The sequence below is a fragment of the Rhinatrema bivittatum genome, chromosome 3, assembly GCF_901001135.1.
Source record: "Rhinatrema bivittatum chromosome 3, aRhiBiv1.1, whole genome shotgun sequence".
Classification (NCBI taxonomy): Eukaryota; Metazoa; Chordata; class Amphibia; order Gymnophiona; family Rhinatrematidae; genus Rhinatrema; species Rhinatrema bivittatum.
In genome coordinates this window covers 212,707,332-212,733,295 of record NC_042617.1, presented here as the reverse complement: position 1 = coordinate 212,733,295, position 25,964 = coordinate 212,707,332, and the positions used below count along the sequence as shown (strand labels likewise).

At 47.0% G+C, this 25,964-nt stretch overlaps 1 protein-coding gene across 1 annotated transcript in view; it reads left to right on the top strand.

Annotated features, from left to right (window-relative positions):
- The window catches only part of CEBPZ (CCAAT enhancer binding protein zeta), a 160,319-nt gene that overhangs the window by 39,281 nt on the left and 95,074 nt on the right, over nucleotides 1–25,964 (top strand). The window contains exon 8 of the mRNA XM_029594155.1: nucleotides 5,165–5,233. Within this exon, the coding sequence (XP_029450015.1) occupies nucleotides 5,165–5,233 (69 nt within the window). The remainder of the gene's footprint in view (nucleotides 1–5,164; nucleotides 5,234–25,964) is intronic.

The window sequence follows — 25,964 nt, the reverse complement described above, 5'->3', positions numbered from 1 at the left end:
TATAATCGGGTCAAACATTGTCCATTGGGCCAATGTGTAAAATCACATTTTTAAAATTTTTGTCATGCAAATAAAATCCAAACTTTATCAATAGCACTCATCTGCATATAATATCTTTTCCTCAAAATGAAGCAGCTATCAGAGCATCTAGAGAAAAATGACATTTTATATCCAAACCAATTTGGTTTTAGGATAATACAGAAACTTTACTACTAACTTTAAATGATACTGTACTAAGAGGATTTGACAGCAGCCAAAGATACCTGCTTGCTCCTCTTGAGAGAGACAAATAACTCCGGAACGTATACCGTTGAGACAGTGGAACCTGCAGCAGCCTTCCTGATGGACGCAAGCTCAGACCTGGTGCGCACCTCAGCCAGGGGCGTTGCCTTGGTAGTGGCAGCCAGAAGACAACTATGGCTATAGAATTGATCTGCGAACGTGACATCTAAAGCGAATCTCACAAGAATGCCTTTTAAAGGGTCTCTCTTGTTCGGAAGCAAATTGTACACGGCATGGATAGCCTTGCCCTTGACAGGATGCAGTGTGGGTAAGCTTCAGGCCTGAGAGGAGAGGATCACCTTGCTGGTGGCTGAAAGGAATCAGTAAGTTTTGCTTGGGAAATTTTTATTTTATTTTTTTTTTAAGTATTTGGGAGAAGTAAACTATTGGGGTATATTAGTGTTTGTGCTTTTTAATAGTCAGGCAGCTAATAAACAGAAGTGGATGAGACGATAGTACAAGGAAGAGGGATTCAGTTTTGTAAGGAACTGGGGAACCTTTTGGGGAAGGGGGAGTTTTTTCCGAAGGGATGGGCTCCACCTTAACTAGGGTGGAACCAGACTGCTGGCGTTAACCTTTAAATAGGATATAGAGCAGATTTTAAACTAGAACAAAGGGGAAAGCAGACAGTCGCTCAGCAGCACATGGTTCGGAGGGAGGTATCTTCAAAGGATACTAATGATGCATTAGAATTAGGGCATTCCAACAGTGAGGTTCCAATAATAAGAAAAGTAATCCAAGTGTATGTAACTAAAAACTCACCTGAGCTAAAAAAAAATTCTAATTTATCCCTATCAGTTAAAAAGCATAATGAAAATACAAACAAAAATCACACTTTGAAATGTTTGTATGCTAATGCCAGAAGTCTAAGAAGTAAGATGGGAGAACTAAAATGTATAGTAGTAAATAATGACATAGCCTTAATTGGCATCTCAGAGGCATGGTGGAAGGAGGATAATCAATGGGACAGTGCTATACCAGGGTACAAATTAAATCACAATGACAGAGAGGAGCATCCAGGAGATGGTGTGGCGCTTTATGTCCGGGATGGCATAGAGTCCAACAGGATAAATATCCTGCATGAGACTAAATGCACAATCGAATCTTTATGGGTAGAAATCCCTTGGTGAAGGGGAAGACCATAGTGATAGGAGTATACTACTGTCCACCTGGCCAAGATGATTAGACGGACAGTGAAATGCTAAGAGAAATTAGGGAAACTAACCAAATTGGTAGTGCAGTAATAATGGGAGATTTCAATTACCACAAAATAGTAACAGTATCAATATACAACGAGCCACACAATATCTCTAACAAATACGTTGTAGGCGAAAGGTTTTTTTTAACTTCTATGTGCAAAATCACTTTAAATTTGAGAATAGGACCATCATAACACCACGGTATACAAGCAAGTTAGCCTGAATTTTAACTGCTATGGGTCATATATAATCATCGGTCCAAATTTGTCAAGAGTCTCTTTTTATTAAAGAAAATATTTTTGATTTTTTGTAAAAAATGTGGAACTGTACTTCCCTTATTCGTTGATGGCGCTATTGCGCTTTGGAGATCCAGTCAGTTAACAAAAGCAAGTCCTTCATTGGTGGCGCTACCGCACTTTGGTGATCCGATTGTCGGTGCAAGTCCAGTCTGATGTACTTTTCGCAGGGCTGCTGCTTCAGGGACTGTTATCGACTTGGTTCTCCTGGAATACTTTCTGAGAAGTCTAAATGATTATGGCTACATAATAAAATTCAGGCTAACTTGCTTGTATACTGTGGGTGTTATGATGGTCCTATTCTCAAATTTAAAGTGATGTTGCACATAGAAGTTAAAAAACCTTTCACTTACAACGTATTTGTTAGAGATTTCGATTACCCCAATATTGACTGGTTAAATGTATCATCGAGAAATGCTAGAGAGATAAATTCCATAGATGGAATAAATGACAGTTTTATGGGGCAATTGGTTCAGGAACTGACTAGAGAGAGACGGCAATTTTAGATCTAATTCTCAGTGGAGCACAGGATTTGGTGAGAGAGGGTAATGGCCCACTATTGCCGCTTGGCAATAGTGATCATAATATGATCAAATTTGAGTTAATGACTGGAAAGAGGACTGTAAGCAAATCCACGGCTCTAGTGCTAAACTTTCAAAAGGGAAACTTTGATAAAATGAGAAAAACTGAAAGGAGCAGCTACAAAGGTAAAAAGTGTGCAAGAGGCGTGGACATTGTTTAAAAAAAAAAAAAATCCTAGAAGCACAGTCCAGATGTATTCCACACATTAAGAAAGGTGGAAGGAAGGCAAAAAGATTACTGGCATGGTTAAAAGGTGAGATGAAAGAGGTTATTTTAGCCAAAAGATCTTCATTCAAAAATTGGAAGAAGGATCCAACAGAATAAAATAGGATAAAGCATAAATGTTGGCAAGTTAAATGTGTAAGACATTGATAAGACAGGCTAAGAGAGAATTTGAAAAGAAGTTGGCCGTAGAGGCATAAACTCATAGTAAACACTTTTTAAAAAATATATCCGAAGCAGAAAGCCTGTGATGGAGTTAGTTGGACCGTTAGATGATTGAGGGGTTAAAGGGGCACTTGGAGAAGAAAAGGCCATTGCGGAAAGATTAAACTATTTCTTTGCTTCGGTGTTTACTGAAGAGGATGTTGGGGAGATACCCGTTCGGAGGAAGTTTTCATGGGTAATGATTCAGATGGACTGAACCAAATCATGGTGATGGACAAGGTACAGAGAAGGGTGACCAAAACGATAAAGGGGATGGAACAGCTCCCATTTGAGGAAAGACTAAAGAGGTCAGGACTGTTCAGCTTGCAGAAAAGACAACTGAGGGGGGATATGATAGATGTGTTTAAAATCATGAGAGGTCTAGAACTGGTAAATGTGAATCGGTTATTTACTCTTTCGGATAATAGAAGGACTAGGGGGCACTAGTCAGCATGTGGCACATTTAGGAGGCACTAGTCAGCATGTGGCACATTTAAAACTAATCTGAGAGAGTTCTTTTTCACTCAACACACAATTAAACTCTGGAATTTGTTGCCAGGGGATGTGGTTAGTGCATTTAGTATAGCTGGGTTTAGAAAAGGATTGGATAGGTCCTTGGAGGAGAAGTCCATTACCTGCTATTTGATTTAGAAAATAGCCACTGCTATTACTAGCATCAGTAGCATGGGATAGACTTAGTTTTTGGGTACTTGCCAGGTTCTTAGGGCCTGGATTGGCCACAGGATGCTGGGCTTGATGGACCCTTGGTCTGACCCAGTATGGCATGTTCTTATGTTCTAATATATCTCCCTGCTTGTGAGTTTGGGCTAGCGATCCCATTCAAGGATTGCCTTTCATCCCCTGAAACTCTTGTTGCTTTCCTGCTGGTCAGCTATTGCTGTTACTTGGCACGTAGAGTTTCACAGACCCTGCCATTGTTGCTGATTATTATTCCAATATTATTATTGTTGCTTGGGTTTTTCCTGCCCATTATGCCTATTGGCCAAACATGGACACACTTCTTCAGAGACTTCTTTCCTTCGGATGTCAGTGGATGACATTTTTTTCCTGGGGAGTTTTTGATCCCCAGTAGGTTTTTAGGTTGTCTTGTAACACCAAAGAAAACTGTGCAGTCTTCATCCAAGGGTCCTTCCCTTGCTTACATCTCTGGACTTTTGTCTGTATCCAGAGGGTTCTAGACATACGGTTGTTGTCATGGTTTACTGATCTGAAACCCTTCTTGTAATATTTTCCATGATGCGGAGTATGTTTGGCACTGGCATCACTCCCCTGCTTCAGGTGTACCTGCTACGCATCAGAGTTTTGTGTCTGTCTTTACTTTGGTTTTCTCTTTGTAGAACCCAACTCTTTTTCCCACCTAGACCCCTTGTGGGTCGGCTGCCTCACAGGCAAAAGAGAGAGGCGTTGCTTTCAGCATAGTGCGGTTTCCTGCTTTGTCCTTCTTGGACAGCCTATAGCTTGGTATTTACCCATGTATGAGGACTGCCATCCTGCTTGTCCTCTGAGAAAGCAGAATTGCTTACCTGTAACAGGTATTCTCCGAAAACAGCAAGATGTTAGTCCTCATGAAATCCACCTGCCTCCTCTGGCTACTGTTTTCTCCATGTATTAGCCATATTAGGGACTGAGGGACTCTGCCTTGGGAGCAGGATAATGACTACAGCTGCACATGCTTAGTAGGGCATACTTGAAAGTTCTAATATCTTTGAGATCAAAGTTCTGTGCTGGGCTCCTTCTGATGATGTCATCCATGTGTGAGGACTAACATCCTGCTGTCATCGGAGAACACCTGATACAGGTAAGCAACTGCTTTATCTTAACCTTTTTTATGTTTAAATTTGGCAACTTCTTTTTTTGCTTGGAGTGGGACACTTGAAAAGTTTCTGACCTGAATCCTGCATATATTTATTTTATTTATTTAGCATTTTTATATACCGACTTTCCAATAACAGAATTACTGATCAATTCGGTTTACATTCTAAACAATAACATTGACAAGTAAATGTCTTACAATGAACAGGTCGATATAACTTGGATTAGTACATATGGGTTAATAACATAAGTAGAAGATACGGTGCCCAATGTAGGCTAAATAAACAGTTGATAGTTATAAGACTGGGTTTTGATATTAGACTGCCAAAGTTCAAGTGAGTTCTAGAGATGATCTAAATAGTTCTCTAGTGGATTACCACTATATGAAAACAAGAGGTCCTGAAGCAATGTGACAGGTATATTTTATGCACATGTACCGATCTCTTGAGATGTGTGAGGCCAGGATAAAGTCGAGCACCTTTAATCCAAGAGGCCTTATGTACGATGCTCCAATGTCTATAGTAACTTTTTTTTTCTTTATTGCAGAGACCACCCGCAATGTTATAATGAGACCGAAAAAGAAACTTTTCATGAATGATGTGCATAACTTGGCTGGTAAGCTGCAACTTTTTTTTTTATTTTTTTTAATTTAATGTTTATTGAACAGGTTTCATTAAATCGTCATATGCATCCACAGGATTATTTACTCAACATACCATGTAATGTCAACAGAAAACAATACAATATCCACAAGATGAAGAATATATTAAAGAATTATGAATATTTAGAAACCTGTTTTCCCTTTTTACCCCCTACTTCTTCCCCTCCTCCTTTACCTTATTAAACTCTCTTGATTTCTCTGAAGTCCTCTTCCCCTCCCACCCCACAAGTGGTACTGGTCTGTACCATTGGTCAAGAGGTAAGGGTTGAGGAAGTCTCCACATCCATCCCCTGGGAACATCCAATGTTGACATATTTAGACTTATTTAAACATATGCAATTATAGTACAATTTTCACTTTTTAAACATTCAACTTTTGTTCCTTCCATGCTAGCAAATTTATAAATATGGTCATATTTTTAAGCAGTTAGGGTTTTTCTCATGAATAAATTATTTGGCCTCATCTGTACTTGGCTGATGGGTGGGGTCTCCGCTTTATGCCACCATGTCGCACAGTGGGCAGCTACATTAATTTGCAGTATCAACGAAGAATGTGTTCCACTAAATTCGTGGTATGCGAGGTAGTAAAAACCTAGGATCCTTTAAGACCTAGACCCCCATTATCTCCTTGATTAATTTAATAATCCCATCCCAAGAGCTTTGTGCCTCAAGGCAAATCCCATCAAATGTGGAAAAAGTTCCCTTTATTCTCACACTTTCCTCAACAAAAATCTGTCATCCCTGGGTACATCTTTTGTTGGAGTGCAGTACATCTTCTAGTCAGAGTGCAGTACTACCAATACAATATCTTATACCTGTTTTCTACTATATGTGAGGACATGGAGCTCTTCCCCATCTGAAAATAATCCTATTCCGTCTTTTCTAATTCTACATCTAGGTCATGTTACCAAGCTCTAAGGTGTGTGGGTTTCTGCTTTAGACCTTCAACAATATGTACATTCTATAAATGACCTTGGTTAATTTATTTGCCCACTAGCAATGACCTTCAAATTGTCCTCTCCTACATGAGGACCTCAGAAACTTCCTTTTTGTTTACGTAGGACATAATTATATGTGAACCTATCTTTCCTCTCCAGTGGATATCTGTTTGGCCCGCTCTTATTTCGTGATTCCCACGGCCCTCCATTGCATTGCAGCCCTTTTTGAATTCCATGGTGCGAAATACCCATTGAATATAAAGGAGATCCTATGTCAGTATTTCTGGTCCCGTACTTGCATTTGTCTCCATCTATTCTGTATATCTAATGTTAATTTGGTAAAGGGGAAGCCCCAGCTGGGCCATTCAATAACTCCCTTTGGTGTCCTGATTAGCATTTCCCAAACATCTCGTGTTCTAACTGGACCCACAGTTTGCACCCAGCTTGCAGTGCCATTCGATAACTGCCCTTAGTTGGAACGTGCCATAGTATAATAGAAGCTACCCTTTGCTTTTGTTCGTTATAAAACCCTCATTTCCCGCAGTGGCCTTTTCTGCCAAATAAAGCACAATGACTTCTTCTGCCAAGCTGCTAGCAGTTTTTCAGCATCCTCAGTCGGTAAGGTTTGGAAGATGTAGCTAAATGTCAGAAATATGTTCATCTTAATAGAATGCACTCTCCCAAGCCATGATAATGATAAACATCCCACCTCCTCAGATCCCTATCTGTGTCTGCCAGTAACGGTTTAAAATTCAGCCAAAATAAGTGGTGAAAGTTTGCCTCAATTTGAACCCCTATGTATTTGTCATTTCTTAGCCCACTTGAAAGGGAGGCATGTGCGTATATTAGCTATTTGACATTCTTCCACTGTATATTCAAAACTTCCAACTTGTCTTCATTGACCTTGAAGCCTGATACTGCTCCATATCGCCTCGTTTCCATGAGCAATACTTTTGCCAGAAAACCCACATAAGGAAAAGAAATGAGGGCTTAATGCTATCCAGGGTGTTTACACAAAAGTGCTTGCCTCTTCAACACGGAAGAATAAATATGGTGACGTGGGTATATTACTCTCAAACGAACTAGTGGTAGACATCAAGTTGGTGATCAGAGATGTGGAAGGGAGATATTAATCCTGAAACTGGAGTTAAATGGGATATTATTCATTATGGTCAATATGTATGTCCTGATCTCTGATCAGGAAAACCTCCTGACTTCTCTCTCAGATGTGTTAACAGAGTGGGCTGAAGGCACTCATTGGTGGAGAGGGGAGACTCTAGCATCAAGGTTTTGGATAACTCAAGCGGTGGGCTTTGGGCATCTCGCCAGCAGAGATTAGGGCTCAAAGAATTGCTGACAAGGTGGGGATTAGTTAATGTATAGTGTCAGGGACCCCCTTGAACCGTGATTATTTCTTTTTCTCAAAAGTTCAGTACTCGTACTCAAGATACTGGTGAATACTACAATAAGTGCCAGTATTGGTAATATCACTTGGTCTGATCATGCACCTATTTGGATAATGCTCAGAGTGGGAAGAACAGTTTGGGTACAGATTATATAAGCTTAACGACAGTCTGCTCTCAGAAGTTGAGCAGTGAGATAAGGAAATATTTAGAATTCAGTACCACACAGGAGAAGTGAACCCTTCCACCTTGTGGGAATGCCTAAAGGTAGTAGTGTGAGGCAAGTTAATATCCAGGGCATCACACTTTAGAAAGGAATAGGAGAAAACTAGGGTACAGCTGCTACAGCAAATAGCTTAGTTGGAAGTAAAACAGAACATTGTACACCCATATCCTACCTAACCAGATTGAAAATTGTACATAACAAACTGCACTCATTAGCGATGACTGATAGTCTATCAGATGAATCAGGTGAGGCAGCAATGCTTTGAACTAGGAAATAAATCCAGCCACTGGCACGATGGCTTAAGGAAAGGATGATACAAAATCAAATATTGAAAATAAAAAATCGGGAGGGGCAATATGTATATGATAGGCAGATAGACTTGTACAGTTTTACAATGAACTGAAACACTAGCAGAACTAAACTGGCTACCCATAGAACACAGAGTACAATACAAAACACTGTGCACAATACATAAATTAATTCACGACGAAAAAGCAGAATTCCCTGTACGTACCAGGATCAGTCCAGACTGCTGGGTTATGCCTCCCGTCCAGCAGATGGAGTCAGAGAGAAACTGAAAAGGCACCACTGATATACCCTGGTGCGCCCCCTGCGATCCTCCAGTATATCTCTGACTCCAGCAGATGAGAGAGCATAACCTTGCGGTCCTGATCTCCTGTAAATTGAATTGTGAAGGGATTTCCCTATCAGGTTTGACTTAATATAGAGGAGAAATCCTGTGACTAGATCAATTAGTGATTTGTACCTAATTTGGTAATAATAAGTGGAGCCATAGCAGGCCAGGCAGGGCACTGCCCTACAGCCTTTTCCCGGGGTTTTTTTCAGTCTTACCCAGTGAGAGGAGGGGAGGATTAATCGGTGGGCCGGTCACTCTCCCTATCCGCCTCCTGAGAAGTTTCATGCCTCGGAGAAGAAAGTTTAGTCGGGTGTGCTACACCCCCTGCAGGCGCCACCAGCCACTTGTCTGTGAGGTACTTTAGCTGCCGGTGGCAGCGCTATTAAAAAAAAAAAAAAAAAAAATTTTAAAAACGAGGTAATTGTGTCCACTGCCTGCGTTCCTCACTGTGGTCTCCGGAAGGGGTGGCTTGTCACCCAGCCCTTACTCGCGCCGTTTTTCGCGCCGTTTTTTGGTGTTAAAAAAAAACCAAAAAAAAAAAAACCATGCCCCGAGGCACTGTTTGTACGGCATGTGGGGAGCCGGGCCGTCGGCTCTCCCGCGAGGGCCTTTGCTCCCGGTGCCTTCCCGGGGGGTGAGGGTTCCTCGCGGGGGTCAGCCGCGGCCGGGAGCTCCCCTTCCCCGCGGCGTGGGGCACGGCCAGCGTCGGCCAAATCTCGGCAGTCCGCGCTGCCGATACCGGGGGCGGCGGCCATTTTAGAAAATTCGGCGGCCATTTTAAATGACTCGGATCGCGATGCGGTTTCGTCGGAAGAAGGGGATGACTCCCCCCCCCCTGTCCCCACCGGATCTTAGCCCCCGCGGGTTACCAGGGCCTGTTAATTTGCCACCTGTGGGAGCAAAAGGAGGTTCTTTGAAGAGGCCTCATCCCTTTTCCTCACAATTTGTACTTTTGCTCCACAAGGCTTATATGGAGGCCGAAGCGGAATGGGAGCAGGGTACTCCTGCCCCAGATAAACGGGGGAGACTTTCTACTGGTCTCTTTGGCTTGGGGTATGCAGCCCCGGCTCCTCCTCAACCTCCGCAGCAGGCTGCTCCAGCTCCTTCGGCTCCCCCTCCAAAACCTCCTCAGCATGTAGCTCCGGCCCCCCTTTCACAGGATCCGTCCACGCCGGATCCTGATATGGATGTAGGGGGTACGGACCCGGTTGAGGGGGATGATCCTCAGATACTCCGCTTATTTCATAAGGAAGAACTGGATCCCTTGATTGCCCATGTTCTTCGGGAACTAAAGATTCCAGTACCCCAGGTTGACTCCAGTTCCCAGCCAGGGGATTTTGAATTAGACGGGCTCCGCACGCCTGCGCATGCCTTTCCTTTTCATAATAAACTGTTTCAGCTTGTATCCCGGGAATGGGATAATCCGGAGGCAACTCTTAGGGTCAGCCGCGCTATGGATAAGCTTTACCCTCTCCCTGCGGATTCCTTGGAGCTCCTTAGGGTGCCAAGGGTGGATTCGGCGGTCACTGCCATGGCTAAACATACCACCATTCCCGTAACAGGGGGTACGGCCCTTAAGGATTTTCAGGATCGGAAGCTGGAGACGTTGCTTAAGCACATCTTTGAGGTTTCGGCTTTGGGAGTACGGGCGGCCGTTTGCAGCTGCATGGTACAAAGGGCTACCCTTCGTTGGGTACAACAGATGTTGACATCTCAAGATCTGCCTCCGGATGAAGCAGAGCAAGCAAACCGTATAGAATCCGTGGTGGCTTACGCCGCGGATGCCTTTTATGACCTCCTCCGCACTTCGGCCCGGTCTATGTCTTCGGCTGTGTCGGCACGGAGGTTACTCTGGCTGCGTCATTGGGCGGCGGACTCTTCCTCCAAGGCCCAACTCGGTTCCTTTCCCTTTCGGGGCAAGTTGTTGTTTGGCACCGAGTTAGAAGACCTTATCCGATCTTTGGGGGAGAATAAAGTGTTTAAGTTGCCAGAGGACAAGCCTAGATTTTTTCGCCCTTCGGGTACCTTCCGCGGACGGTTTCGCGGGCAACGCCGTTTTCGCTCGGGGAAGGGGGTCCTCTTTTGCTACCCGACAGCCGTCTCCGCGTTCTCAGTCATGGACTCCTTCCTTTCGTGGTAGAAGGCCGGCACGCGCAGGGGCGTCTCATACCTTCGCCACCTCTAAGGCGGCTCAATGAAGGGACGCCGGTCCATTCCTCCGTCCCGGAGGTAGGAGGACGACTCTCTTACTTTCGGGAGGAATGGGCCACAATTACCTCAGACCAATGGGTCCTCGACATTATATCTCACGGCTACGCCCTAGATTTTGCAAGGCCCCTGCGCGATTTGTTCCTTATCTCTCCCAGCGGTTCTCAGGTAAAGCAACAGCGAATTGCTCAGACCCTGGAGCGATTGCAGGCGCTGGGTGCAATAGTGCCTGTGCCGCCCGCCGAGCAACACACGGGCCGTTATTCCATCTATTTCATCGTTCCCAAGAAGGAGGACACATTTCGGCCGATTCTGGATCTCAAGCGAGTCAACAGGGCGTTGCGCATACCGCGGTTTCGGATGGAGACCCTGCGCTCGGTCATAGCGGCGGTACACAAAGGCGAGTATTTGGCTTCCTTAGATCTCACGGAGGCTTACTTGCACATAGGGATACAAGAGTTCCATCAAAGATTTCTGCGCTTTATGGTCCTGGGATCTCACTTCCAGTTTTGTGCTCTTCCGTTCGGTCTGGCGACAACTCCGAGGGTGTTCACCAAGGTAATGGTGGTGGTGGCGGCGAGTCTTCGGAGAGACGGAGTGTTGGTACACCTGTATTTGGACGATTGGCTCATCCGAGCAAAATCGCGACGTCTCTGCGAAGATGCGATTCAGGCAGTCCTTCACCGGCTCCACTCCTTGGGGTGGGTGGTCAATTACACCAAGAGCCATCTGATCCCCTCCCAGAATTTGGAATTTCTGGGCGCCTCGTTCGATACGAAAGTGGGAAAGGTTTCTCTCCCACAGGCAAGGATGGAGCGTCTGATGGCGCACATTGCCGTCTCCTCGCCCTTCCCCTGCCTGTGGTATGGGATTACTTACAGGTTCTTGGATATATGGCATCCACACTGGATTTGGTTCCGTGGTCATTTGCGCATATGCGGCCGCTACAGAGGGCGCTTCTGTCTCGTTGGGACCCCAAATCGGAAGAGTTTCAGATACCTTTGCCACTCTTACCCCCAGCGAGGACCAGTCTACAATGGTGGTTGGATCCGGTCCACTTGCTCCAAGGCACCGATTTGGATCCGCCTCAATGGATCATTGTCACGACCGATGCCAGTCTGACGGGCTGGGGAGCAGTCTGTCAGTCTCAGTCCGCTCAGGGACGTTGGACGCCTCCTCAGACCAAGTGGTCGATCAATCGTTTGGAAACAAGGGCGGTTCGCCTAGCATTACAGCACTTTCTGCCTTTGATTCGGGACAGAGCAGTTCGGGTTCTGTCCGACAACGCAACCATGGTAGCGTATATAAATCGGCAAGGCGGTACACGGAGTCTACCGGTAGCAACCGAAGCCAACCAGTTGATGGTGTGGGCAGAGCAGCACCTGTCTCGGATTGCGGCGTCCCACATCGCAGGAGTCGACAACGTTCAAGCAGACTATCTCAGCCGGCAACGACTAGACCCGGGAGAGTGGGAACTATCTCCCGAGGCACTCAGACTCATTTGTCGCCGGTGGGGAACTCCCCGGTTGGACCTCATGGCAACTCGTTTGAATGCCAAGGCAGCTCGCTTCTTCAGTCGCAGAAGGGAACACGGGTCGGAGGGCGTAGACGCGCTAGCTCTTCCCTGGCCTGCGCACGTTCTTCTGTATGTGTTTCCACCGTGGCCGTTGGTGGGGAAAATATTGCGTCGCATAGAATCCCACACGGGACCCGTCATTCTCGTAGCTCCGGAGTGGCCGAGGAGGCCGTGGTTCGCCGACCTCATCAATCTAGCGGTGGACGGCCCCTTGCGGCTCGGTCATCTGCCTCGACTCCTTCGGCAGGGTCCAGTATTTTTCGACCAGGCCGATCGCTTTTGTCTAGCGGCTTGGCTTATGAGAGGCGGCAATTGAGAAGGAAAGGATATTCCGAGTCGGTCATTACTACTCTTCTGCAGGCTCATAAGCCCTCTACCTCGGTTGCTTATGTCAGGGTATGGAAGGTTTTTGACTCCTGGTGTCAGGGTCTGGAAGTGCCGTCGCGGAAGGCTACGGTGTCTCATATTCTGACTTTTTTGCAAGAGGGTCTAAAGAAGGGTTTATCCTATAATTCTCTGCGTGTGCAGGTAGCGGCCTTAGGCTGTTACCTCGGTAAACTTGACGGAGTTTCCATTGCCATGCATCCGGACGTTGCACGATTTTTAAAGGGAGTTAAACATTTGCGACCCCCGGTGCGACCTATCTGTCCTTCTTGGAGTTTAAATTTGGTTCTCCGGGGTCTTTGTACTTCTCCGTTTGAGCCTCTACGAAGGGCTACTCTCAAGGATCTCACTCTCAAAACTGTTTTTCTCGTTGCTATTTGTTCAGCTCGCCGAATCTCGGAACTTCAGGCGTTGTCTTGTAGGGAACCTTTTCTCCGTATTTCTAATTCGGGGGTTTCTCTACGTACCGTTCCTTCGTTTTTGCCTAAGGTAGTTTCCGCCTTTCACGTCAACCAGACGGTGGACCTACCGGCATTTGCGGTGGACGGGGCTGAGGCGTCGCGGCAACCGGAACTTCGCAAGTTGGATGTTCGAAGGACGCTCTTGCGGTACCTGGACGTTACCAACCCCTTTCGGTTGTCTGATCATCTGTTTGTCTTGTGGGGTGGTCCAAAGAAGGGAAATAAAGCTTCAAAAACTACGATCGCACGCTGGTTGAAAGAGGCGATTGTGTCTACTTACATTTCCCAAGGTCGCGCCGTTCCGGAGGGTCTTAAGGCTCATTCTCTGCGCTCCCAGGCAGCGTCGTGGGCAGAGAGTGGGTTTATTTCCTCGCAGGAAATTTGCCGAGCGGCTACTTGGAAGACATTGCACACCTTTGCGAGACATTACCGTTTTGGACGTGCGCGCTCCGGTGGACTCATTCGGCAGTGGTGTGCTTCGTGCTGGACTGTCAGGGTCCCACCCCATTTAGGGCAGCTTGGGTACTTCCCAGCAGTCTGGACTGATCCTGGTACGTACAGGGAAAGGAAAATTAGGACTTACCTGATAATTTTCATTCCTGTAGTACCAAGGATCAGTCCAGACGCCCGCCCATTTCAGTGAAGAGTGTAGAGTCCCGCAACTGTTGTTTTTTCGTGTTTTTCGGGTTCCATTTTTTACGGGCACTTGCTTGTTTTCATGGTTTCCTCGTTTTTTCCACATGTTCATATACGTTTCATCTTTATATTGAGCTAGTCACAGAATTTGCCATTGTTTTCTAATTTCATACTGCTTTGTTATGGATTATACTGGAGGATCGCAGGGGGCACACCAGGGTATATCAGTGGTGCCTTTTCAGTTTCTCTCTGACTCCATCTGCTGGACGGGAGGCATAACCCAGCAGTCTGGACTGATCCTTGGTACTACAGGAATGAAAATTATCAGGTAAGTCCTAATTTTCCTGTGCTGAACACAGCACTACGTGTTCATGTCCCACATAGAAACCTGAGATCTGCTAACAAAGCCTTCCTAACCATTTTTGTTAAAACAGCAAGACTGACACAAGTGAGAGAACGGGCGCTATCCTTAGCCGGACAAATACTATGGATCACCATGCCCTTAGAAATTAAACTACAAAGAGATTACAAACTTTTCAAAAAGAATTTAAAAACCTGGCTTTTCAAACAAGCATTTTACAAATAGAATAGAGATTAGTGGAAAAACGAAATCTGGCAGCAGAACATCAACACGCAGCACCAAACTCAAAAAGTGTGATTTTATCATGTTATTTTACCTTTAACTTATAAAATACAATCCAATAGTTATTCATGTAATTACTACAGATTTACAACATTCAGGAAATAGTCTTTATTTTGAAACTGTTACCGACCTTAATGGCACCTTCTATAGGTAATATTAACAGATACAATTACCAAATTTCTATATGTGCCTTTTTGTAAACCGTTGTGATGGTATATAACTTAACGGTATAGAAAAGATTTTAAATAAATAAATGAACTATATGCTACAAAAAAGGGTATAGAGGCGAGTGCCATAGATAATTATTTAGCAGAGGTGTCATTGCCTAATCTGAGCAAAGAGGATCAGGAAACCATGAATAGGAGGATTAGTGGGGAAGAGGTTCTAAAGGCGATCTCTGATCTAAAGGTAGGCAAGGAACCCAGGTTAGATGGCTTTACTGCCAAGTTTTATAAGCTTTTCAAACCAGTATTGATTGTACCTCCAGTGTCCATCTTCAATTATCTGAGGGAAGAGGGGACAGTTAGATCTGGGAGCGAATTTAGTGGGTATAACAGTATTGGCAAAAAGAAGGCGAGACCCTATGCTTTGCAGCTCTTATTGCCCAATATCCTTGATCAATATTAATTTGAAAATATTGGCAAAGGTACTCACCACATAGGGGGAGTAGCACCTTTTTTGATACACACAGTCGGGATTCATTCCAGGAAGACTAGATGCAGACAATGTTCAAAGAGTGTTAAATCTGGTCTGGTGGTTAGAAAAGCATAAGATACCATCAGTTTTGCTGGTGGTCAATGCAGAGAAGGCCTTTGACAAGGTCCATTAGACTTTCCTGTTTAAAGTGCTACAGAAGTTTAAACTAGCATCCTATTTTATAATATGGATAGTGTGTGTTATGCACAACCAAGAGCATGCATAAAAATTAATGGAAGATACTCGGGTGTGTTTGCGGTGGAGCAGGAAACTTGGCAGGGCTGTCCACTATCACTACACTTCGCTCTTTCACTAGAGCCCTTTGCGGAAATGGCCAGACAAAACCCCCAAATCCCATGGTATCAGGGTAGGGAGCCAGGTCTACAGCTGCAACGTTTATGTATTATTCACAGTTTAAAGTATCAGTCCAGTGTTGTGACAGACTTTTTAAAATGAGTAACATGCTGGAATAGTATAAGATAATCAGCAGCAACCAGCATGCTTGACTGTAAGATTTATAAGCTTGTAAAAACACCCTCAATGCAACAAAATTGTGACTTTGGCCTTCTCTGTGATTAAGAACTGACTTGTAGAAATGCTTTGCATGGCTGAATGATCCTCCATAATCTTTCAAGTAGAGGTGAATTTCTTTGTTTGAAGTGCCTGAGCAAGAGAAGAAAACCCATTCAGTTTGCATCATTTCATATAATACAAAAAAAGTTGAAAAAGTACATTTAAACATTGCTATTTGTGTGGCTGGCTATAAATTTGATACATATATCCCATACCAATCAAAGCCTCTTATCCCTCCATACGAGCATCCAACCTAGTGTCCAAGTTTGTCACATCCTCTGCTTTTTTTCTCCTTTCTTTCACATACTCCAATGTTCTGCTCTTACTGCTCTTATTACCGTGTGGAGATCTGCCCTTGCTGCAGGTCGCTGGTGTAGCCTTGGCCAGTAGGTTTTCTCTGTGGGTAGCCTGCTTCCTTCCTTTCTTTCAGGCTGAATCTGTAAAGTGCGCTCAGCCGTGCGCACTGTTTAACATGCGTTTCCTAGCGTGTAGCAGATGGACTCAGGACCAATGGGTATAGTGTACTCCTGTTAGCAGTTGGAGACGGATCAGAGGCCGCTTCCCCTTGTTTCTTCCTGCTGTGAAGGATGAATAGGTCAGAATCAGTACGAAAGACGGACCACCTTTCCAGGTATCGGACTAGGAGTCTGCCGACGATAAGATGGCGAAGACGGCGAGATTCCTCCGAGATCTTATGCTCGTCTGGTGATGGCAATGAGATGGTTTGATTTAAATGGAAGTGAGAAACCACTTTTGGAAGGAACGAGGGGACCATGAGTAGCTGTACGGATCCCGGTGTGAACCCGAGGAACTGTTTTCGACAGGACAGTGCTTGAAGCTCTGAGATGCAATGGGCTGAACAGACTGCCACTAAAAATGCAGTCTTCAATGTTAGTAGTCGGAGGGACAGACTGCGGGTGTGTCTGAAGGAGGCTCCTGCTAGGAAGTCTAAAACCAGATTGAGATTCCATAAAGGTACCGGCCACTTTAGGGGTGGTCAGATCTGTTTGACCCCTTTCAGGAAGTGGGAGACATCTGGGTGAGAGGCTAGGCTGCCGCCCCCAACCTTGGCTCTGTAGCAGGCCAACGCGGCCACCTGCACCTTGATGGAGTTGAGAGACAACCCCCTTCTGTAAGCTGTTCTGCAGGAATTCCAGAATCGTGGGAATTTTGACTGTCACGGTCTTCACACCAGGCTTCGAATATTCTCCTTATTCGTATGTAGGTTAGAGATGTGGAAAACTTGCGTGCTCGGAGTAGAGTGTCAATCACCGCCCCCGAGTATCCGCTCTTCTTCAGGCGTGTCCTCTCAATGGCCAGACCGTAAGAGAGAATAGAGTTGGGTCTTCATGGAGGATTGGGCCTTGTTGGAGCAGATCCATGTGTGGAGGTAGAGGGAGCGGGCTTCCCTGTCAGTAGTCTTCGCATGTCTGCGTACCACGGCCTTCTTGGCCAGTCTGGGGCCATTAGAAGTACTGGTCCCCTGTGGTGTTCTATCTTGCGCATAATCCCGCCTAGTAGTGGCCACGGTGGGAAGGCGTATAGCAGGGTTTCCTGAGGTCATCCCTGCAGGTAGGCTTCTGACAGATCCAGGGATGTAAGGAATTCTCCCGGCTGTATCGCCCTTATGACCGAGCGTAGGGTTTCCATGCGGAAGCGAAGTACCCTCAGGTGGCGGTTGATGGACTTGAGGTCCAGGATAGGCCGGAACGTACCCTCTTTCTTGGGAATGATAAAATAGATGGAACAGTGCCCAGTATTTTGCTGTTGCGTGGGCACCAGCGTTATGGCCTTTAAGTCGAGCAGTTTAGTCAGTGTGGATTCCACTGCCGTCCTCTTGAAAGAGTCATGGCAGGGAGATTTCACAAACTTGTCGGGTGGGATGTTGTGGAAGTCCAGATAATATCCCTCTTGAATGATGGTTAGGACTCACTTGTCTGAAGTTATCTCGACCCATCTTTGGTAGAATAGGGCAAGCCTGCCCCCTATGGCTTCTTCCTGTGGATGGGTCGGCTGATCATTGCGGGGTGCAGCTGGGGCCTGGACCAGTGCCGGCTCCCCTTTTGTTGTGTGTGTTCCGAAAGGACTGGCCCCTGCTTGCGGGGCGAGATGCTGGATATGTACTTCTGTACGGTTTGAAGCACTGTGATCCCCTGCCCTTCAATGTTTGGGGTGAGGGGCGCTGGCTTCTCTTGTTCTTGTCCTCCGGTAGCCGTGGTACTGGGGATTCGCCCCATTTGTCGACTAACTTCTCCAGTTCGCTTCCGAACAGGAGGGATCCCTTAAAAGGCATTCTCGTGCGTCTCATTTTGGATGTCTTGTCGGCTGACCAGCTTCTGAACCAGAGTTGTCTTTTTTGGCTGCCACGACAGATGAAACGCCTCTGGCTGCGTTGCGCACCACGTCAGAGGTTGCATCCGTGAGGAATGATAATGCTGGTTCTAATGCTTCAGGTGTGGTGGCGTTCCTGGTCTTTGATACGCAGGCACGTGTCACCACGGCACAGCAGACCGTGATCTGTAGTAACATAACTGAAACGTCAAATGACTGTGTAAGGATGGATTCCCGACGTCTGTCCTGGGCATTCTTGAGTGCCGCTCCTCCCTCGACTGGGATGGTAGTGCACTTTGAGACTGCGCAGACCATGGCATCCACTTTGGGGAAAGCCAGGAGATCTTTGGCCGCGGGGTCCAGTGGGTACATAGCTGTCAGGGTCCATCCCCCTTTGAAAGTGGCCTCTGGAGCCTCCCATTCCAGGTCAATCAGCTGTTGCACGGCTTGCAGCAATGGGAAATGGTGGGAGGTCTGACGGAGTCCCTCTAGGAGGGGGTTTGTCTTAGGTTCCCCTGTGGCATTTGTGCCTGGGATAGCGAGCTCTTTCAAGCTGTACGCCATGAGGTCTGAAAGTTCGTCTTTGGCAAAGAACAGTCTCATGGTTCGGTAAGGGTCTGTTCCTGGAGGGATTTCCCTTTCCTCCAGGAGTCTTGATCCTTGTCCGAGGTGACCGTGTCCCCAATGTTGGGGCTTTTGGGCAGGAGGGGCACTTCCCTGGGTTTAGAGGGGCCCGGGATGTTAGGATCCTATAGGGGAGGCTGTGGTTGTGTCATCGGTTGCAAGTGGACAAAGGTATGTAAGCCTTTGAAGAATTCTACCTAGGAGAAAGATGCTGGGTTTAAATTGAGAGGCACTGCGTCCCCAGGGAGCCCCGTTTGAAGGAGACTCCTGCTGGGGGTAGCCAGATCCGGTGCACTGTCTGTGGATCCGGATCCCAGTACCGGCTGGGGAGGACCTTGATCTGGTTCACCCAGAGCCTCCTCGCAATGTAGACTCAGGGCTGTGGCCTCTTCGTGCTGCGCAGCTCTAATGTGGCATGCTGGGCAGAGGACCTGAGCCTCGAGCTTCTTGGCCGGTGGTGCCATGGTTTGTGCACGTAGTATTGCAGAAACCTCCGGTTTGTGCATTCAAGTGTACGCCGGGAGGCTTAGTTATGCGCTCCGGGTGCGCCAAAGTTGTGCATGTAGGTCGGATGCGCACACCGCTGTTGCGCACGGGGTTTACTTATGCGCCCAGCATAGTTGAGCATGTGGCTGTGCGCCCGGCGCCTTCGTACGCATTACTGTGCGCGCGGCAGTTATGTGCGCACTGGTGTGCGACCAAGTGATTTTGTGCGCATGGCTCGCCTCTGTGCAAACGGACTGAATCGGCGGATAGGGTGGCGATCAAGCGAAAATGGCGTCTGTGAGCACGCGAGCAATATGGCGACCACCTCAGAGGGTCTCCACGTGGCAGGACCCTCGTATCGGACCGGGGTCTAGCCCGGATAGGGCTGATCAACCCGGTAGCATTGACACCGGCTGGCGATCTGTGCAGCTCTTCGAGCCTCAGAGACTTTTAGGAAGTTTTCTATCTTACCTTGCCTCTGTGTTTCCCGGTCTCGTTCCGGGCGGTCTCCAGCTGCAGGGGGAGAGGGAAAAGTACCTTCACCGCCGCGCTCGAAATTGCATCCACTGCCTCTCAGCTGCACCCATTGCCGGGGGCTAAGTCCACGCCGGGAACCGGCTGCCAGACCAAGGCCTACCTCTGAGGGATTGCGGAAATCACCTCAGGAATTCTCAACTGAGGGAGGGACACGTAGGTATCCCCGCAGGAGAGCGGAGCTCGTCTGTAGAGGTAAGATTTCTTCTTTGTTTTGGATTTCTTTGGTTAGAATACTCTAACGCAAGCTCCCTTTCTCTCTCACACATACATCCTCACACAGACTACCTATGTCTCTCTTATGCACCCCTTCACACAGGCTCTGTGTCACACATATACAATCCCTTCACACAGGCTAGCACACTCACATACACACAATCCCTTTTTCATACATGAGCTCCCAATCTCTCACACACATACACACTCCTTCACAATCTCCTTATATAGGCTCCCTCTCTCTGAAACCCACACTCAAGCATCCCCCTGCTCTCTTACCTCCCATGCTCTCTCTCTCACCCTCCTGCTCTCTCAGCATCCCCCTGCTCTCTCTCACCTCCCATGCTCTCTCTCTCACACCCTCCTGCTCTCTCAGCATCCCCCTGCTCTCTTACCTCCCGTGCTCTCTCTCACACCCTCCTGCTCTCTCACCCTTCCCTTCCCCACACCCCCCCTCCCCTCTCTCTCACCGGGGCCATTATCTTCACTGCGAGCAGAGCACACTCCATTTGTGGAAAACGGGAACCTTCCATCTTCAGCGTGCCGGGACTTTCATCTTCGCCGCGAAAGGAGCGCTTCCCGTGGTACATGTGGGCCTTTGTCATCGCGCGCTCCGTTCGCGGCATGCCGGGGTCTCCACTGCTATTTTCTGCGCAGAAAATGGCAATTCTGCGCAGGGGGGGTGAATTTGCGCCACATAGTAGCGCAGAATTCCCCCAGGACTAAATGATCTATTTCATGCACATTCATTGTGCCTGTCCTGAAAACCAGACTGGTCACGCATGCTGGTAAGACTCCATCCCCCCTTTCCTTTATCATCTAGAATGCTTCAGTCAGCATGTCCTCCGGTGTTTCATCTTCATTGTCTCTGCCTCTTCCTCAATAGCCATATCGATTTCTGAGCGCCCTGCTATTAATTCTTCTTGTGGTTTCTCTTTATTCAACAACTTCTCAATATATTCTCTCTGTGGATCAGGAGGACCTTATCACGGTGGGGAGGCTTGTGTGCTCCACTGAACCACAGGGCTGTGTTATCTAGGGCAGTGATTCTCAACCTTTTTTTGGCCGGGACACACCTGACAGATGGTTCTCATATGCGTGACACACTGAACATGTGACCATCACGGGGCTAGATGTAAAAGTACAGTTTGCATCCACGGGAACCCCCCTGACCCACAATAATGGATGTAAAGCAGAATTATGACATTCCCCATACAACTCGCCCTACAAAAAAGATATTCTGATTCTGGTGTCATCTCAGTAACAGCAACTCAAACTCCTTCTACTTCCAGGCTCAATAGCCCTACTTATGAAAAGACAGCAGTTTACCACCAATACATGTCCTCTTGGGAAAATGCAGCAAATAAGACTGATACAAATGCTTACATGCTAGTAAAATATCTCATCTTGGTAACAGACCCAGAACCGACCTAACATACTCCCAGGATCTGTAGTAATGCACATAAACTAATCCTCACATAGATATGAAAAGGCAACACTACAAACATTAAATCAGGCCCTAAAAACCAATACACCTCTTATTAGGAAAACAGAACTAGCAAGCAGCTATTGATCCCCACACAGAAATAATTGTAAAACTATACTAATAAGCAGAATAAATGTTTCAAAACAGCTATGAACAGAATAACATCAAACAATTAAAAACTCATAAACTAATAAAACTTCTCCAAACACCAATAAAATATTTAAAAAAGCAGACACATCACATAATATTAAATAATTACAATGGCAGTCAATCAAGAAAAATAAACTTTAAAAGCCACCTTTACTTACCCCCTCCAGCAGCTCTCCTAATCCCCTTCCATGCAGGCCATGGCACACACCAGAAACAGCAGTAGAGGCTAAGCTCTATACTTATGGTCCTCTTCCTTAGGGCCCATGTCTCTCTCTCACACACACCATACCAGTCATGCATGCCCCCATGACCAGTTTCTGTCTCTCACACACCAATCATCTCCCAGTCTTTGACACACACACACACACACCAGTCACCTTCCTGAACAATTTCTCTCATGCCATATACACACACAGGCTTCCCACTCCCGTGTTCTACTTACATATACGGGCTTCTCACTCTCATAATCACTTTCTCTGTCTCACACACATACATACTCACCAGTCTCTCACTCCCATGCTTGTTCTCTCCACATGCACAGGCTTCTCATTCCCATAATCACTTTCTTTCTCTCTCACACAAACACACACCAGTCACCTGACCTCTCTCATGCATACACACACACACACACAGGCTTCCCACTCCCATGTTCTCTTTTTCAGATATACAGGCTTCTCACTCCCATGCTGTGTCTCACACACACCCAGGTTTCTCACTCCCATGCTCACTCTTCACATGCACAGGCTTCTCATTCCCATAATCACTTTCTTTCTCTCTCACACATTCACACACACACCAGTCTTTCTCTCATTTCCATGCTCACTCTCCATGTGCACAGGCTTCTCATTTCCTGAATCACATTCTCTCTCTCTCTCTCTCTCTCTCTCTCTCTCTCACATTCACACACACTAGTCTTTCTCTCACATACACTGTCACCTTACCAACCAGACTCTCTCTCATGCATGCATACACACACAGGTTTCCCACTCCCATGCTCTCTTTCACATAATCAGGCTTCTCACTCCCATGCTTTCTTTCACACACACCCTCACAACACCAGGCTTCTTACTCCCAAGCTTTCTCACATACCCAGATTTCTCACTTCCATGCTTTTTCTCTCTCTCTCTCACACACACACACCAGTCATCTCCCTGAGCAGTCACTTTCATTCTCTCACATATACACACACATCAGCTCTCTGACCAGTTTCCCTCAATCACATACATGCTCTCAAACACACACACACATTATCTCACTTACGGGCTGGCTGCTTCTCTTTCTCTCACTCACTCCCCCCCCCCCCCCACCAACCCCGAGCACAAATGGTAGCTGCGGCAGCCTCCTCCTCCAGCCCCCGCAGGCCAAGAAAGAAGAATCCCATCAGCCGCGGGAGGCGCATGCTGCTGTCTCCTTTCCCGATTACAGACTGCTTCCATTGCTCGGGGGCCGATACTGCTGCTGCCGCCGCTGCTACTTTTCCACGCGGCACGGCTTTCTCCTTCCCGCGTACCGCACTGTGTATCACTTCCTGTTCCAGGTCGGGGGGGGGGGGCAGGAGCGGGAAGAAGAAAAGGCCAGCCGGGGGTGCCACAGCTTCTTCTAGCACCGCTGCCGTTCCCACTGGGCTTGAACGTGCTGATAGCCCGGCGGCAACGGCAGCAGGGAAGGAAGAGCAGCGGGAGAGACCGGGAGCACGCGACACACTTGCCGGTGCTTGGCGACACACTGGTGTGTCGCGACACACCGGTTGAGAAGCGCTGATCTAGGGTCACCCAGGCCCGGGGCCTATTCTAGACAAACTAATCTTTATCTACCTCAAAAAAGGTTGATGTCTGGCAACCATCTGTAAAAACCCACATTGTCCAATCATTATTGTCCCTGGTAACTGTTCAAGCATGATTGTGTGATAACACTTTTGTGAATTATTCCTTTTTCTAAACTCCTTTATTTTACTTTGTAAAATGTTGGAGTAGGGGAATGTCTCACGTTGCAAATATGGCAACTTATTGTCTAGCCAGTTCAGAGTGCCAACCAGAAATTTCTGGACAAATTTCAGATGTGTTATTAGGTCTTGGGCTGGGTCAACTTAAGGGGACCTTGCTTTTGCTAGGAGTTTGGGGCCAATTGCTTGAGCTGCAGCAGCAAACCTGTGATGGTAAAACAACTTTCTTCTTCTAGAAAGTGAGGTACATGCTGACAAGGTGAACAGTTTTGCTCCTTCTGAACAAAAGGGGAAGTATTTTATGACTACGTCTTCTCTCTTACTTGTTATCTGACCAGGTACCTAGTGACTGAATCACAAAGAATGCAAGAGTAATGCTTCCTTACATTACTCTCCTAACAGTTTTTTTTTTGAAATTAGGGAATTGGTGAAGATGTATAAATGCTCAATAATCAGGCGTTTAATTATATTTTATTCAATTTTGCAAAAACTGTTTTAAAAAGTATATATTTTATTAAAAATGCAGAAACTAAAAATAGATCAGTTCAAATTATTCTAGACTTGTAAGGAGCTTTTCAGGTAGGTCCTAATCAAATCACATGCAGCCTTTTGGAGAAAGTCTTATTCCTGTTCATACCCGGATCAGTCTAGACTCCTGGGTTTTGCTTCCCTTCCAGTAGACGGAGACAAAGTTTCACTGACACTGGCATATAACTTGCTGTGCCTCCTGCAGTTCCTCAGAATTTCTCTGGCTCCAGCAGATGGTAGAGGTGCAATCCCTGCAGTCCAAAAAATAAATAAATAAAAATGAAAAAGGGGTTCCCTGTATGTACCCAGATCAGTCCAGACTCCTGGGATTTGCCTCCCCTCCAGCAGATGGAGACAGAGAAAGTTTCACTGCCACATAACACAAGGTGCCACCTGCAGTCCTTCAGTATTTCTCTGTCTCCAGCAGATGGTGGAGTACAAAACCTGCAATCTGAGATTGGGGCGGGGGGGGGAGAGTCTTTAGGAGAAGGAGAGATTGCCTACCAGGGAGTTAGGTCCTGGTGGGGCCATTCCTCCTGGTCTTTGAGGCAGACGAGCGGGGGGTTGGGGACCCTTTATTGCTTGGTCCTTCATCGCCGGAGAGGGCAGAAAACTGGTGGTTCCAGTCCCTCGCTCTGCAGGATGGACAGAACCTGATGCCATTCTTCAGGGAAGTAGCTTGTACGACTTGATTTAAAGCTTAATTAAAGTTTGATCTTTAAAAAAAAAAAGAAAAGTAGAGTGTGGTAGGGGCTTTACTGTGCAGCGGCAAGCCTTCCTCCGACTTCCTCTTACTGAAATTTTCTCTGCTCGGGCAGCTCTGAATTTTTGTGAGTTTTTAATAGAATTCCAGCGGTGTTTTAGATGCGCAGCTTGACGTTCATTTCTGATGCCGCAAGGGTTGTGCTGCAAAGCTTGCATAGTTGCGCGCATGTCTCTCATGCGACAGCTGATGTTCCCGGTGCCTCTCCAGGGGAGAGGGCACTTCAGGGACGATCGCTGTGGCTTCAACCCGGCGCCCTGAGCTTGGGAGGCTCTGTCTGGCGGCACAGTCAGTAGACGACCCCTTCCCACTAAGCGTGGGAACGGTGGCCATTTTGTCGACATTCATGGTTCCTTCATGGGCCGTGGAGGGGATGGGGGATTTCCCTCCTCCTTTATCCCCAGTGCTCAGGACCTCTGGGGGAGGTCAGGACACTGAGAGGCCTCTGTCAGGGGATGAGGAAGATCTCCTGAGGGACTCTGATTCCTTCTCCTCCTCCTTTTCCTCCAATTTTGTCCTGTTGCATAGGGCTTACAAGGCCAGAAAAACTGCGGGGCGGCGTAGACCTGAGTTGGGGGGGGGGGGGGTGGCTTCTGCCGCAGGGACTACTAGGGTCCAACGGGTCCCTGGTGTCCCGGCTATAACGACCATGGCCGAAAGCCTCTCTGAGGGTTCAGATCTGGAGAATCAGCAGGTGCAGGACCTGCTGGAGTCTGATCCGGTATTGGCAGATCAGGATTCGCACCAGGCATGGGCAAAGGTCCAGCTGTGGAAGGAGATGATCCCAAGGTAGGTCGACTGTTCCTCAAGGAAGAGCTGGGTCCCCCTGATACCCATGGTTCTGGAAGAACTGGGTATAAAGCTCCCAGCTGAAGTTGGATCAGGAAGAAGTGGACCTGGTCATGGATAGCCTCGGGGTCCGACAAGATCTTTTCTGTTCCGCAAGCCAGTCAGCATGTTGTTTTTACGGAAGTGGGATGATCCTGAGACCTGCCTGAAGGATGGCAGGGCCATGAATAAGTTGTATCCTTTGCCAGAGGATACACAATCTCCTCAAGGTCCCTAAAGTGGATGCTTCAGTTTCGGCTGTTACTAAGAAAATGACCATTCCAGTGGCTGGTTCTACAGCTCTGAAAACCTTCAGGATAGGAAGCTGGAAGTACACCTCAAGAAGATCTTTGAGCTGTCTGCCCTTGGCATTCGAGCAGCAGTGTATAGCAGTTTTATGCTGAGGGCAGGCCTGCA